General features: G+C 36.4%; 1 protein-coding gene across 5 annotated transcripts in view; it reads right to left on the reverse strand.

Moving 5' to 3' along the window:
• RGS7 (regulator of G protein signaling 7) overlaps positions 1–17,320 on the reverse strand; it is a 699,575-nt gene that overhangs the window by 142,774 nt on the left and 539,481 nt on the right. For all 5 annotated transcript variants that reach the window (XM_072647574.1, XM_072647571.1, XM_072647570.1 and 2 more), the window contains one exon: positions 15,198–15,249. In XM_072647574.1, coding sequence (XP_072503675.1) covers positions 15,198–15,249 — 52 coding nt within the window. The remainder of the gene's footprint in view (positions 1–15,197; positions 15,250–17,320) is intronic.

A 17,320-nucleotide genomic window follows, 5' to 3' on the forward strand; every position in this document is an offset into this window, starting at 1 on the left:
AATTCCGCCTCTTCCCGTGAGAAACGTGATGGGAGAGAGATCTCCCCGCCCTCGAGATTGTCCCGGATTGGAGCACACCTAGTTACCTAACAGTACGGTATTTAGATGCAAACTATGCGGCTGAAGGTTAAGTAGGATTGAGGAAGCCTGAAAGCTCTCTTAGCACGTGAGGAGCCAAGAGGACAGTAGGCTCCGCTTCTCTTCTCTTCTCTCTCTCCTCCCCCTCTCTCCCCTCTTGTACTTCTACTTCCAATCCCTTAAGATCTTAGCCTCCTTAGGAAATCTCCCCCTCTTCCTCCTAAGGAAGACCCCCTGCACTTGTAACCGAGACCCTGAAATAAAGCTCAACCCATGTTCGACTCTGGAACGTCCTTTCTCTCATATGAGCATCCGGTTTTGGCCAACCGAAGACCTCGGAGGTGAGGTAAGAAGACTCGGGTAGCCCACACAGGCCTCTAGGCCTGACAATTTTCATATTTAATTCTCATGAGCAAGACATAAATTATCTTCTACAAAAACTACAGGAAAAATGGATCTGAAGAGCGTTAAGTGGACCTAGAGATACTTTAAAACTCTATCATGAGAAAGAGGGAATAAATTATAACATCCTGGAGAAGTTGTAGAAAAAGACAGTGGGGAAAAGACAAGGAGGAAGGGAAGAAGAGAGAGAGAGAGAAACTTTGCATTTATTTCTTGATGACTATGACAGACCACTATTGGATTTATCATCAAATTAATATGACCATTAACAGATGCATAAAAAAGACCAAGGGAAGTAGAAGCATTAGGATTTCTTAACTACATTAATCAGTCAACAGACACTTATTAAGCACTTGCTATGGGCCAGGTATTAGGGATATGAAAATATAAATAAAATAGGCCCTGCCCTCAAGGATCTTATACTACTGAGGTAGACAATGCATACATCTTTCTATACTAAAAAAATACAAAATAATTGGGGAGGATGGAGGTGCTAGAAAACAGGGAAATTTTTGAAAGTCTTCTTGTAGAAGATAGTGCTTGATTGGAGATTCTAATAGGTGGAGGTAAAGAAGAAACTAATTCTAAGCACAAGAGATAGCTTGTACAAAAGGCATAAAGATGGAAAATGGAGTATCATATATAAGGAAGAACAAGAAGGGCAGTTTATCTGAATTGCAATTTATATTAAAGCTAAAAGAAAAGTTGAAAGCAGGATGTAAATGTCTTTAAATGCTAAATGGAAGAGGTTATATTTGATGTATTATAGGTAGTCACTGGAATGATTAAATAAAAGGACATGGTCAGCCTGAGCAGAAAATCACTTTTTAGACGTACGGTGAAGATGCACTGGAGATAGGAGAGACTTGAGGCAGGGAGACTAATTAGAAACCTATAGAAATAATCCAAGCACAAGACGATAAGGCTCTGAATTTGGATGGTAGTTGTATGGATAGAATAAGTATACGAATACAGGAGATAGAGAAGTAGAGTTGATAACATTTGGTAACTGATTGGATTGTTGGGTGAGCTGAAGGTGAGTGAGGAGTTGAGAATGATTCTAATATTGTACTACATATGACTGGAAGGATGATACCCTTGAGAGGATAGAAGCCATGAAAGAATAATTGACAAAAAATTAGTTCTGTTTGGAACATACCGAGTTTGAGATTCCTATGGAAAATTCTTAGCTTCTCAGACCTTTTTCTCTGCTCTAAGAAAACATTTTGAATATGTTTTGGTGTCTCTTGCTTCAGGGAAATCATTCATTCTCCTACTGGCTCTGTTAGGGATGATCCACCGAAATATAATCATCCAAAATAATTAATTCATATTCCAAAATTGAGCAGTATTTTTCTTTCTTATTGACACATTCAAATGGGGTATCTGAAAAAAACTATTAAATTTCTTCCCCTCAAAATCTTTATATCATTAAAGAAATCTCTCCATAACTTTAAATACTTCTCTTTCTCTACATGTGTAAATCAATGATTGTTTTCATGATTTGCAGAACGAATCTCTGGTCTTTATAGTAATAGCTTATGTATGTTACAAGTACATATCATAAATATTTACATGTATAATGAGTATAATTTATATGTCCCCCTTCACCTTCATATAGCTTTGTGCCTGTACTCTCCGGAAAAGCAGAACAAGTCTAATCCACATGAATCCTTTCAATTACTCGAAGACAGCCATCAGCTTCCCACTGTCTTCTTTCTCTATTACAGATATCCCTAGTTCCTTCAAGCATTCTCTATATGACAGGGTCTCAAGATCTCCTCACCATCCCAGTTTCCTTTCTCTTGATGTTCCCCAACTTCTGTCTTTCCTAAAATATAGAATTCATACTGACCACAGTATTCTAAATGTACAATATTGACCATAGTAGAATATAATGAAACTCACCTCTTGTGTGTCATTGACAAGATGCATCTTTTAGTACAGCCTCATATTATCTTCTCTTTTCTCACCTCAATGCCACACATATAGATTTGGTCAATGAGATGTCTACTAATTTAAAAATGCATATACAAAAATCACATTATTTGAATTTTCACTGTGTATTTCCATTAGACTAGAATCAATGACCATATTTTACTTATATGAAAATTTCAAATAATGTGAATTCAATAAAAGTTATCACTTCATAAGATTTATTATTTACACTAAGTTGAGGCTGAGCTATAGTTATACACTATCACCTTAAAAGATCTGTAAAACAGCTGCATTTCATCTATGTAAAATACAGAAAATAAACCATGAGACTGATAACAATATGTGATGCAGCTTCAGTTTAGTTTTGTTTGTGCAGGCCTATGGTTCCTCAGTATAAAGAATCCTTGGTGTGGAAATTTACTGCATTGATACAGGTCACCTGGCAGAGAGGTAAATTACTTTGTCCATGGCAACATAGCTAGCATGTATTAGAAGCAGGTCTAGAACAATGTTCTTTTAGACATTAACTGGTCCTTTATCCACTACACCATGCCACTTCTCTTGATACAGCTTATGGAACACTAAATATAGAAGTTACAGAAAACAACACTCTATATATATCAACTCCAAAGACTCAGATGACAGGATTACTGAACAGAAGCCAATTATCATTATTTCATCCCAATATGACTGTAAATCTTAAAAGCTCTAAAACATACCTTAAAAGTCAATTGGAAGTTTCCCAGGAAACCAATGAAGAGATTTCAATCCAAACAATAGGAGTTAAAAATTGAAACTCAGTTAAGGCTGTTGCCACAGCATTATATATTAATTGGCACTTGCAACAGAATTTATTTGGAAAGCCAGGGGAGAAAAAGGACTTATGATAATGTATCTTAGCAATAACATGAGTATAAATTCTTTGTTCTACATACATCTGCTTAGGGGATATATTATTTTTGAAATGCAAAAAGACTATGCAGAACTATCCATAGTTTTCTAATTCATTGTTCTGTAAGAAGAAGGAGGGCAGCTAGGTGGTGCAGTGGATAAAGCACTGAGTCCTAGAGTCAGGAAAACCTAATTTCAAATCTCGCCTCAGACATTTACTAGCTATGTGACCTTGAGCAAGTCACTTCATCTTATTTGCCTCCGTTTCCTCATCTGTAAAATGATCCGGAGAAGGAAATAGCAACCAATCAACATCTTTACCAAGAAAACCCCAAATGGAGTCATGAAGAGTCAGACATGACTGAAATGATTGAATAACAATAAATCCTCAGAAGTCATCATAGTACATGAAAGTCATTTAAACAGCATTTATTAAATGCCTATTATGTGTTAAGCACTGTGCTAAATATTGGCATGTAGTAGGTACTTGATAAGAGCTTATTGAACTGAAAAAGGGATTATGCCCTAAGTCTACATATCACAAATTTTAATATAGAGGCACCATGGTAGAGGACAAAGAGCATGAAATTTGAAGTCTAGGGACCTAAGTTGAATTCTCAGCTCCACTAATCAATACTGACATTACCTTATCTAAGTTGCTTAGCTTCTTTGGACTTTAATGTATTCATCTTTAAGGGGATAAGAGAAACCAATTGGTCCAAAAGATTTCTAAAGGTCCCTTCATCTCCAATCAATCAATAAGCACTTATTAAGCACCTACTATATTCCAGACATTACGCTAGGCATTGGGGATACAAAGCCAAAAGTGGGAAAAAAAAATCTATCCTCAAGGGGTCTATGTTTGTTTTACCAGGAAAATCAATATATGCCTAAATAAGCATGTATAAAAGAGATACTAGGTGATTTTTGTGAGGACACTAGCAACTGGGGATGAGGAAGGTTTTATGTAGAAGGTGGCATATGAATATAGTTTTGAAGGAGATTATGGATTTTAAGAGGCACGATGAGAAGAGAGTAGATTCTAGGCTTGAACAAAGCCTAGGCAGCAAAAATGTGCAGAGATGGAAAATGGATTCTTTATAGGTGGAACAAAGAAAGTCTACTTTTATTGGGCATTAGGGTGAATGAAGGGAAATATTGTGTAATAGGCCTGGAAAGGAACTTTGGGGCTACCTCTAAACCTTATTATCCAAATTAGTGGGGGAAATAATAACTGATATGTATATAGCATTTTGAAGTTTTCAAAGACCAATATACTATCTCCCTACCTCTCATCCATCCATCCATCCATCCATCCATCCATCCATCCATCCATCCATCTATCTACCTATCTATCTTTCTATCTAGCTATCTATTAATCTATCTATCTGTCTGTCTGTCTGTCTGTCACCTGTCAAACTGGTATCATTATCCTCATTTTATATATTGAATCCAAATCTTAATGGGACTGAGTGAATTGACTAGTTAAACAACCTATAAAAAGCATCTGACCAAAGGTTTGGATGTAGGTCTTCCTGACTTCATGTCACATATCCACTATCTCTCAAAATCAGAAATTAATATATACAACCTAAAATATAGACAGTGGTTCAAGACAACCCTTATTTGGTATGCTCAGTTCAATTAAATAAACATTCATTAAATGCCTTTTATGTTGAAAGCTGAATCACCAACAGGAGATAGAAAGTTAAAATTAAACTCAAGCCATTAGGGATCTTATAGTCTAGGGTAATATGACAGAAACATCAATAATCATACTATATAGTATTACATGAGAAGTGCACTAGAGAGTTATAAAAATGCTTTTTAATGTCCAAAGGTGATGTTTGTACTCGAGGGATCAGGGAAAGGTTCATGGAAGTGGAAGCATCTGAGCTGGAATTTAACAAGTGAAGGGAAAACTAGTTGGAAACTAGTCTGAAGTTGAAATTACAAGACACACATGGATTACAGAAGTCAGTCTGGTTTGATTGGAGCACAAGTTACATGGAAAGAAGATATTACAAAATTTGAAAAACTGGGTGATGCCACATTTAGGGGCATCTTGAATGCCAAGCACAGGAGCCTTACAATAGGAAATAGGCAGCAACTAAAGACTGCTAACAAGAGTGGGATGTGACAAGATCTATGCATCAAGAAGACTAGTCTGACCATCCATACCATTTTAATATTGCTTATTAAAAGGAGGGAGAAAGATTGGGCATTGAGACACTTTTAATCATTCATTCAACAAATTTATTATGTCTGCTATATGTCAGGCACTATGCTAGGTGCTGGTTAAACACAAAGATAGAAATACAATACTCCCCAGTGTAGCTGGAATCAGATTAAAATATATTTGGGAACTATTATGGAGCAGTAGAAGAGAAAGTCCCACATGTATGATGAAGCCCATGGAATGTGAGGGTCTGTTGTGTGTGGCTCAAAGGGATACAGAATCCCTAATCTCTTCTCCCTCCAACTTTCTCTAAGGGAAACTTTCACTCCTGCCAGGAGGGGAAAGCAGGGGATTGGGGCCTAGAAGCCACCACTTCTGCTTTCCTCAGAGAGAGGGATTACTGGACAAGAAGTCTACCTATCTCCCTTAAATTGTTAGTCTAGGGGATATGATCAGATTTCATCTAACTTCTGATTGCTTTGTCACTTTGTCACTTCTGGGGGAAGGAGGATCCCAAGTTCTATAGCCAAGGTTTGACCCCTTTCCCACCATCCCACTCAGGAGCCTTGCTATGCCTTCTGGCCCATAGCCTCTCTCCTCTTCCCCAGCTGCTCTCACTAACTTCCTCCCAGTTCTGCTCCATCCTTCCTGTTCCACCTATTCAGTAAGCTCTTTCTACCACATGTGACTTAGACTTCCAGGTAATTTAAGCAGGTCATATGGGCCTATTAATGAATGGGAAAGATCTTCCCATTTAAATTACCATTACAATAGGAAGAAGAGTTGACAAGAAGAGAGAAAACTCCAATCTCACTTAATCACTGGAGGGTCCCCTTTGAGTTCTCTTTCAGAACTCTTCATGGCCAGTCCCTTTTGGGACTGGTCAAGCTTCAGTTCTTCAAGCATAAAGTTGGCTTCCAACTTTGAGAGGGAAGATCAAAAAAGCCAACCTCACTTCAGGTTGCTAAAGAAAAATACTCTGGGAAGACATGAGAGGGGCATGCAATCTTCATCATGTCCCTATTCCTATCTTGCTACTCTAGTGACTTAGAGAATTATCTCTTGGGTAAGAAGCAACATGTTTTCTCTTGATTGAACTGAGTTATCTTGATCCCAATAGGAGAATTCCTTTACTCTGAATTGTTTGTCATGTATTCTTTGTGTCCCTTTTCTGATTTCTGTTTTGCTACCAGTTTGGATAATATGTGTGTTTATTATGGGCTCCTGAGTGTTTGTACTGGTGGAGAGAGGCAGGAGGAATGTTTGGAAAAGCTTTTATCCCCAGCAGTGCTAATGTGTACTCACTTCTTTGCTACTATGATGGATTTGGCTTCTGGTACTGGGATTTGACTTTCTGGCATCTGAATAAATGCCTTCTATATGGACAGTCTTTTATACTTCGCAATTTGGAACTACACCAGCATATTCAAAGCTGTCCTCGGTGTTGTGAATATTGCCTGGGCAATATACCTATCCACCCAACAATGCAAGGCAAGCCATTCATCTCCACCAAAAAAGGAGAGAGTCCTATACCAATGGGCTTTGGTACTGGGGTTACATTTAACAAACTAAATAAAAATATGGTAAAACATAGATAATATTCCATTTTAAAACTAAGTTAATATGCAGTTGATGGTATCCTTATATAAGGATTAGAGTTTCTAACTTGTATCTGAGCTTAATACCATTGCCCTAGGGAAAAGGAATGGGTAGAATTCAAGAATTTAGGATTAAGCAACCTTGATGAGTACAGAAATAAGTGCTATGAGGTACCAATCTGACCAGCCTTGAATTCTTTGATTTGTGGAGTAGATATCTTTGTGACTCATAACAGAGGAATGAGAAGATAGTTCTGCATAGTGCTACAGATATAATCTGGGTACCTTCCATAATCAGTGGTATAATACTATAGAAATGGGAGTCACTAACATGAGAGTTTGGGAAACTGGGCCTTCAGGGCCTATAGGATTTGGATTTACAGTTTGGATGGGCTAGAATTGTTTGCTAAAAGTCCTACTTTGGGTCTCAGAATCTCTATGAATCCCCAGGAATTATCATATTTAGGTCAATGTATTTGGAGAAAAATGTGACCTATCCATGACAGGGACACATATTTAGTATATATTCTGCACATACTTAAATGTATAAATTTCACTTCTAATAGAATATAAGCTCCTTGGTGGCTGGGACTACATCACTTTTGTCTATGTGACTGTTGATTAATTAATAGTTGTTATTTTCAGAAAATATGTAGTTGTAACTCAATTAAGTGGAAAAAATATTGAACTTAAAAGACATGAGTTTCCATATTTCCTTCATTTCATGTAACAATGCCTGCCTAACTTCTCTTGAATGTAGAAACAGGAACTGATTGTGGACACTAATGGTCTGGAATTCAGCCAAATTGTTAAACTGAAGTAGAAGGAAGAACATACCCTTGGGATACAATTTAGGTTGGGTATAAGTTTTGGAATTTTTATCAAGGGAAAAAACAAGAAAATGATGAGTAAAGAAAATAATTGCACCAAAATGATACTAAATTTTTTTTTTCAATCCTTTCTCCCACTATATAAACCTGCTCACATTTCACAAGGTTAAAACAAGTGAACTTCTCCTCTCCCTACTATTTGCCTGCCCAAAACTAGACATGTCAGTGATGAATTCATTACAATGGCAGACATTTTTAGTTAACTGATGATAGCAGCTTTTCACATAGTCATTAAAATTAGGCAAGAAAAAGAATCAGGCTGGAAAAAATATACAGTTGTGGTCATTTTGGGACAAGAAACAAAGGTTGTATATACTCGTGAGATGAACAAGCCCTTGTCCTTTTTCTGTAGCAGATTCCATGGTTCACTTTATAGATTCAGTAGGACCAACTAGTTGGTCCACAATGGCCCCATTTTTTGGTCATTAATCCAAGACGTTGATGGAGTATGTGTTCAGTGTTTATTTGCTCTTTATTTATATGTGCCTAGAAAGCACTTAGATTGTTTCTCTGTGTGCTTATTTTCCCTAATTAGGTTACAAATTCCTGAAAGGAAAAGTTATTTTTCTTTTCTCTGCTAGTCTACCTCACAAGCATGGTAGTGTGGATATAGCCTGTGCCCTATGTGGTTGTTCAGTCATTTTCAGTTGTGTCTGACTCTTCTTGACCCCATTTAGGGTATCCTTGGCAAAGATCTAGAGTGGTTTTCCATTTCCTTCTCCAGCTCATTTTACAGATGAGGGAACTGAGGTAAACAGGATTAAGTGACTTGCCCAGAGTTACAAAGCTAGTAAGTTTCTGAAAATGGATTTGAACTCAGGAAGAGTAGTATTCCAGACTCCAGGCCTGGAACTCTGTCCACAGATGCCTTGAGGCCCATAAATATCATTTAACAACTAATATCTCTTTGTCTCAAATAAAATCTATTAATTATGTCAGTGCATGTGTGGGTGTATGTGTGTGTACCTGTGCATGCACATGTATGTAAAATGGTAGAAAGGGTTACAAATCACATTGCTGCGCCACTAGAACACCAGCCTCTTGCTTGTCTCTTTCATTTATAAAAAATGAATACTTGCTTAGATCTTCTACTAGAAAAAGGGTCTCAGCTAAGTTATCTTTTTGGACAGCAGAGTATGGCAGGTGGGAGTAGGGAGGAAGACCTGTGACTTCATCTCTGTAGTGAACCCTGGTGATGTAACTTCCTGTACTAAATCCTCAAGTATAAAATGTGGACAATAAAAACACTTGCCTCTCAGGGTTGTGAAGATCATCTAAGGTAATACAGAGAGAGCATTGAGCGCAGTTCCTGGAACACTGTAGGTGCTTAAGAAATGCTTGTATACTTGTTTCCTACTAATGTAGATCCTCAGCTGACCTGAAACTCAGTGTTTTAGAGGGTTGCCTAGGGAACCAAAATGTTAAGTTATTTGCTCAATGTCAAAGACAGGATTACAACCAAAGTATATTCTGAGGCCAGATTTCTTCACTATACCCCACTGCTTCCTAACTAACTAGAGTCACCTAACCTATACTTTCCCATTCTATTGTCCTCTCTTGAATACACTCCTTTTTTCAATATTCTTCTTAAAAGAAGATGCCCAGAACTACTCAACACAGTACTCCACATAGAGTTAAACCAGTGCAAGGTCCAATAGGACTAGAATCTTATTCTGAATCCCATGTAGGTAAAGAACTGAACTTGTTGTCTTTTTCTCCCAAATTCTCCTTCCTTCAAAATACTGTCAGAAGGAGCACCATCTTCCCATTCTCACAACCTATGTGTCATCCTCAAATCCTCATTATTTCTTACTGAGACCTCCATCTCCAATCTGTAGTCAAGGTCTATTGATTTCACTTTTGCAACAAGTCTCGAATATGCCCCCCTCTCTCTTTTAAGATATTGCCTCTACGCTGATGGAGTCCTTTTCCTCATGCCTGGACTATTGTAGTTGTTGACTGGTTGGTCTGCCTCCACAAGTTTCTCCCTGTTTTAATCCATCCTCCTTTTCAACCTCCAATGTAATTTTCCTAAAGTGCTGATCTGACAATATTACATCCCTATGCAATAAACTTCAGTGGCTCCCTATCACATTCAAGATCAAATACAAACTCTTATGTTTGATGTTCAAAGTCTTTCAGAACCTTGTCACTCCTACCTTTCCAATCTTCTTACACCTAAAATTTGTCACATTCTCTTTTGAGTCAGTGAAACTAGTATTCTAGCTTTTTCTCGAACAAGATACTCTATCTCTCAGTTCTAGGCATTTTCACTGAATATCCCCAATGCTAGAATACTCTCCCTCCTCATCTCTGCCTCTTGACTTCCCTGACTTCCTTCAAGTCCCAACTAAAATCCCACCTTCTTTAGGAAGCCCTTCCTAATCCCTCATAATTCTGATGCCTTCCCTCTGTTGATTTTTTCCTACTTATTCTGTAGAGAGATTGCACATACTTGTTTACCTGTACTATTCCCCTTTAGATTGAGATTCTCAAAGGAAGAGACTATTTTCATCTTTCTTTGTATTCCCAGTGCTCAATATACATACTAGGCACTTAATAATTGCTTATTGACTGACCTGGCCAAACACAATCTATAAATGTAATTGGGCAGAAAATGCCCAATTTCTTCAGCAATATTGTCATTCTTTTAACTCATATTTATCTCACAATAAACCATGATGCTTTTAGTTTTAATTTATTAGTTATATTTTTAAATGAAACACTGCTGTCAGGTTTCACCCATCCTGTACTTCACTAGTTAATATTTTGAACCAAAGTGCAGCTTTAAATTGTTCCACATCATCATGTGAGTTCCAGCTCAATGTTCATATTTGTTGGTATTTTTGAATCTGGTTTTTGTAATCCCATATAAAAACAATCACATCCAAATGTATGCCAATAAACAATGTGAAAGAATATACCTCATATGTATTCATCCCAGTTGTTGGTAAAATTAGCCTTGCTGTGTACCAGTAGAGACCTCCCTACAGGGTGATATGGATTCATTGATCGATATCCTTGAATCAAGGTGCTAAGATTCCATGTTACAGATAGTATCCACTTAGCAGCCTTAGAGCCAGAAGGGACCTGATAGATCATTTTTTATTGTTTTATAAACTCTCACAATAGGCTGGAGAAGCCTAGTTTTATCAGAATATTGTTTTTAAAAATGTATAAAATTTAAGAAATAAAATACATAGAACTAAAAAAAATAAAGAAATTATGTTGAAACATAGTTATCAACATTTCTATTAAAAGAAGTTCACTAATCCCAGGTTTAGAACCCCTGAACTAGTTCAATCTGCTCATTTTATAGTTGAATAAATTAAGGACTCCAAAAGGTAAGCATCTTGTACAAGCTTAAACATCTAATTAATGGCAAAAAATGCAACTAGAACTGAAGTTTTCTGATTGATTCCCAGTACAGCTTTATCCCACTGTTTCCTTATTCAAAGTTTTTATGCTAATCATTCTTCTGAAGAGTTTGAAGTCTACATAAATAAGTAAAAAATGAATAAATGATGAATAGGTGGATGAATAGATATGAGAGAAGAGAGAGAGAGAGAGAGAGAGAGAGAGAGAGAGAGAGAGAGAGAGAGAGAGAGAGAGAGAGAGAGAGAATAGGTAAACTCAAGGAGCAGAGTAGAGAGAGGTAAGAGGTATTCTTCCTTTGTCAAACCGAAGCTAAACTCTGAAACAGAGCCAGCTCACAATAATTTATTGATATCTTTCATTATAAATACACATAAATACTCCATGTGAGCAGCTGTTGATGTCAGATACAAAACCAATATCTAAGTTCTTCCCTACTCTTCTGTGATCATCATTTCTTCATTTCCTCAAGGCTTTTCTGTTTCTCTTTTCTGCCATCAGCTCTTTTTTTGAAGATCCGCAAGGCTGGGGTGCCAGCAAGGGCCCTAGATATGCCAATGAATGTAGGTGCACTCTGCCATAATCCTGAGTTATTTTTATTTGTTTACATTTTGAATGCCACAATTATATTTTTTCCTTGAAGAAAAATACCAGTACTCACCTACTTTGAGTTCCATAGTAACATGCCTGAGTAAGAAGCCATCCCTTTATAGCATATGTTGTCATTCCTTTGCCATATTCAACCTTATATTTAGAGAAGGTGTCAGAAATGAAACATAATCGGTTGATTTCCTTCATCTTTTAAAAGGTTGGATACTTTTGAAAAATCTACATTCCCACCCAACTTTACCATGGTTGATTAATTCCTTACCAGTTTTTTCATAGAAGTATAAGGAGGATATAAAAGGAGACATGGGGGTGGAGATGGGTTAGGGGAGGAAGGGCAGATGAAGGACTTCTAGGAGAGTAGAAGAAGCAATTTGTTAATAAAGCACATCTGACAAATCATGAAAATAAAGTCAGGGTTTTTCAGCCGTAAGTAACTAAGTCCCATCTGCCCAAAGTTTATTTTAGAGTCCAAATAGCATAAATATACTTTGTGCTTGGATTCCCATAGCCTAGCTATATCATATAATCATTCCACCCCTCCCCACCCTCAGACTAGCTTTCATATGTTTTAAGATAGTTTGCTACTGGACATATGAGTATAGGCAAGTTCATAGTTGAATAATTCACATCAGTACATGTTTTGTTTGTTCCTGACAAGGCAATGGTAAACGATAGAACATCACTACCCGGAGGTATGGTGCAGTCTCTGGGATCCTGATATGTTATTTTTTTGAAAGGAAGGAAGGGAGAAAATGTTGGTTGCTTTTTGTTTTGTTTTGTTTTGTGTTTCCCTGAACTAATTCCCTTATCCATATTCCCTCAGTCTATACAGCTTTTATGAAATAAACATCAAGTGTGTCTTTCTTAGGAGAAGAGAAATATTTGATGACTCTGAGATCAGTTATTTAAACATAGGATCCATCAAATTACTGTATGATCTAGTCAGCATTTTCATCTTTTCCACAAGAAAAGCATAAGATGTTTTGTTAAATATTTTGCTAAAATCTAGGTAGACTACATCCGAAGTATTCACTTGATCTACGAGTTTAATAAGTTTTCCAAGAAAAAGTAAACAATGTTTGTTTGGTGCGATTTGTTTTCTGGTTAATCATTTTGGCTCTTTGTTGTCACTCTTTTCTAAATCTTCACTAACCATCTTGAATATTATTTCCCATCTAGATCTGTGAGTTTATTTGAATTTTCTCATGACTTAAATGTATTTCGGAGTTTCCTGGGGCATAGAGAACTTAAGTGACTTGCTTGTAGTCGGAGAGATAGTATATATGAGAGGTAGCAGATAAAGCCAACTCCTCTTGACTCTAAGGCTTATTCTGTGTTCAGGACTCCACTCTGCTTTGCTTTAAGGACATGAAATTGAATTTTGGTAGAAATGAAATTCAGGTTCACTAGCCTGTAGTTTTAAGATTCTATTATGTTTCTTTTTTCTCTTTCTTTTACACACACACACACACACACTCACACACACAAACATGTTATCAGTGCAGAATAGATTAAATATCTCAAAGCAATGTGACTAGGAAAAGGCAATCTTCTAGAAATAGAAGCTAAAAGAATCAACATATAAGATTCACCTCTAAAGAAGCAATCTAACCCTTAGAAGTCTCATAGATTCAAAAGCTCCTCAAGGAGCCAGAAACCTAAATATAAAGTTGGGGAAGATGAACTATAATTATGGAAGTTATGACATCCTAATAATAAATGCAAATAGAAGAGTGATGCTTTGCAAGGACTTCGGGAAAAGATTTGGAGGATAAGAGTTCATGTTGATCCATCATTTCCCAGGAGAGAAAGTCCCTTTCCTGGCTGAAGGGAATATTCCCAGCATTTGAAAAACTCACTCCATAATGGAAAAAGAATAAACTCTGGGATTGATTAAACTCATTCAACTGAAAGGAACTTTAGACAATTTCCAAAGTCTTTTTTACTCCCATCATTTTATAGGCAGACAGGAAAAAATATCCCACAAGACTATTCAGCTTCCTTTGCTCTAATCTCATGCCCACCAAGCAAAGATCTTGGAATGAATTCAGTCTACCAAGTACCATATTGGATAGGAGGTAACCTGGCTGGCAGATTAGGACATTCAGTCACAGTAAAAACATATCTTCATAACAAGTTAATATATACATATTCTGCTCTATATATTCTTGGTTTCACTTTTATTTAAATTTCCAGCACTTAATCTAGTACTTGATACCATTGAGGATGTAATAATATCTCTCTGTGTATCTGTCTGTCTCTCTCTCTGTCTCTGCTGTCTCTTTATCTCTATTTCTGTCACTCTCTTTGTCTCTCTGTCTCTTTGTCTCTCTATCTCCATCTCTCTCTGTCTCTCTCTTCTCTGTCTCTTTTTCACCCTCTCTTCATCTTTCTCTCCCTCTCTTTCTTTCTCCCTCCCTCCTTCTCTTTCTGTCTCTTAGTCCTATATGTCTGTCTCTTGTGAATTTGGTTAGCATAAATTAACAATCCAGAACCCTTTTCTTATCTTCTCACTTCTTTACTATGTGAAATGTCAAAATAGATTTCATAAAAATGTTGAGGAACATATGGATCACTGTTGACTTTACTGGTGGGTGGGGATGACATCCTCAGGAAGTCCTTCCCAAAAGCACCAAATGACCTTGAATTTTCCAACCATTTTAACAACAGTTACAATGATCTTCAAACTACTTCTGAGTTGTCATTAGGACTAGGACTTCTTAATTGTTGATTATCTCATTGATTAGCTTCCTGACAACAGGGTCCCTGAGCAGGGTTTATTTTGAGATCAAGTGAATTTGGTTCATCATTTATTTATGAGACTTTCTTTTTGCTTAAAACTAGGCCTACTATTACTATAACACAATTTGTCAACTGCAGGAAAAGAAATGGTCATCAGTAGCAGTTTTCCCCATAGCTTGCATCACTTACTTGAATCTGTTTCACTTTGGCCACTCTGCCTGGGACTTTTTGTTTTTCCATGATGGATGTAAAGTAAGGCACAGCAGTAAAACACTATTTCTAGAGTCAGAAGAATTGCAAGATTGACCCTATGTTTGGGGAAAATTTACCAATCAAAACCCATCACAAATTCAGTGTTAGAAATGTTTGTGATGTATTCAAAGTGCACCTTCCTTTTCCCTTAATGATGAGCATTGCAGTAAAGTGGAAATGATGTGTCCATCCAGACAACACAGTTCTGTCAATAGTAAAATGAGGAGAGACATCCACACTAACCATAGTCTGTATTTTCCGGCTCCCAACAATTTGATGGCCAAAAATAGGGTGTCTACAGAACAAAAAAAAGTTAGAATACATGTTAGACAATATAAGAGACACACAATTTTTAATTTTACAGTCTTCAGAACTATTTATTTACTTACAGTGGTTTGCTGATATTAATTTAGCAGTTAATAAGTAGATTCCAAAGTGCCATGTTTTTCTTAGTCCATCGCATTGCACTTTAAACTGTAGTCTACAATTCTTCATCAGTCACAGATAAAATGCAGCTTGGGCAAGGTTTTTTAAAAGTCATTTTGTCTCCATGCCTCAATTCTAAATCAAAACATCGCTTTTATAGGTGATACATTCTCAATGGATCTATCAATAACTTATTATTTAAATGAGAATTTTTCTTGATTTGTAGAGTCCTTTCAAAGTATTGTGTTAAATCAGGTTCAAGAATATTTGTATAGGATACATGGCTTCATAATTTTAAAAAATATCTTACTATTGGACATGCAAATTAAAAATACTAAATGATGGGACAAACTTCCCTAAAATCTTAATGTTATATAGGCATGTTTGATATTTATAGAAATATTTTTGTACAAATATGTACAGATATCTTTGATATTTGCACAATTAAAGTAAGCTCTGCGTGATTGAAATTAGATCATATTAAAATGACATCAATTTATTATACTAAACCAACTCAGATAAGTATGGCAACTTCTTGAATCACAGAATTTTGAACTGGAAAAAGATCTTTAAAAATCATTAAGGTCAGAACTTTCCTTTTATACCCTTTCACTGAACTTCATTCCTAAAGATAAACGAACAGTACTGATTGCCATTTTGTTTTTAGATTCTGCCAAATAAAAGATAAGTGATACTTTTAGGAATTAGTTTCAGTGGGAACATCTTTTATATTGTTCTAGTATATAGTAACTCAACAAATAGCATGAAGGAAATCACAAAATGTACTTCAAACTCAGGCACTCCATCAACCATTTTTGAAAAAGTATTTCTTTTGTGGCTCACTTACTAATATAATAACAGTATATTATGTGCAAATGCCAAAATAACAATTATCCAATATGCACCATAAACATAGTCAAGTTGTTGAGGAATATATATTTTCTCTATAATATACTAAACTAAAAGAATCCATTTCTATATGTCAAATTATATAGGAAGAGGAAAATGTAATAGTAATATGACATCCAGAGGAATATCGATCATCCAAAAATTTTTACTTTCAAGCCTTGTTTGGAATAGAGTTTCTGCTTGGTTATCAGGTCACCCCTGAAGCTCAAAGGAAATAGCCCTAGTCTCTTGGGTTCCCAGCATCCTTCTCACCTCCCAAAGAAACTGAGTCCTAATCTAGAAGTCAGGATACCTGAAGTTATCCTAGCAAGTTCTCTATGACCTTCCACCCAATTCAATCAAGATTCCCTACATTTTCTATTACTACCCAAGATGAGGCAGAATTAGCCTGGAGTCACTGCAATGCAAAAGGTCACCCCATATTTCAGACCGTTCCCATGTACAGTCTGATTGGGACCTATTTATGATATCAAGGGTCCTGCAGAATCTCATTATTTGGAGGTGCAAGTCAGAGAACTCTGCATGAAAAAAATCCAATTAGTCTCATAGGGTGTTTGGAGAACCAAAATAAATCTATAAAGTAAAGGAAGAAAGAAGAGAAAAAAATAGAAGAGAAAAGAAAAACAGACTGCTAGAAAAACAACTTCGAGAAGTGGTGTTAGACTGGGCTCTCCCATTTACTTTGTGACCATGTAAAAGTCATGTCTCTGAGGCTCAGCTTTCTAATTCATAAAATAAGGGGGGATAGACTAGATGACGTCTGATATTGCTTCCAGTTTTGACATTCTGTGATTCCCACTGGAACAGCAAAAAACTTTTGCAATTTGCAACATGATTTATAAACCTTATCACTTGATCCTCATCTTTCATATTTCCAAATTATAAATAAGGAAAGATGAGGAGTAGGTAGGCAAAATGCTTTTCCATGATCACTTAACAAGTTTGTAGCAATGATGATATACAAATTATTATGCTCAGAATTCCAAGTTTTCTTTTCAATTTGGAAGTCACTATGTCTCTCTTCTCTCACT

This window comes from Notamacropus eugenii, chromosome 2, assembly GCF_028372415.1.
Source record: "Notamacropus eugenii isolate mMacEug1 chromosome 2, mMacEug1.pri_v2, whole genome shotgun sequence".
Classification (NCBI taxonomy): domain Eukaryota; kingdom Metazoa; phylum Chordata; class Mammalia; order Diprotodontia; family Macropodidae; genus Notamacropus; species Notamacropus eugenii.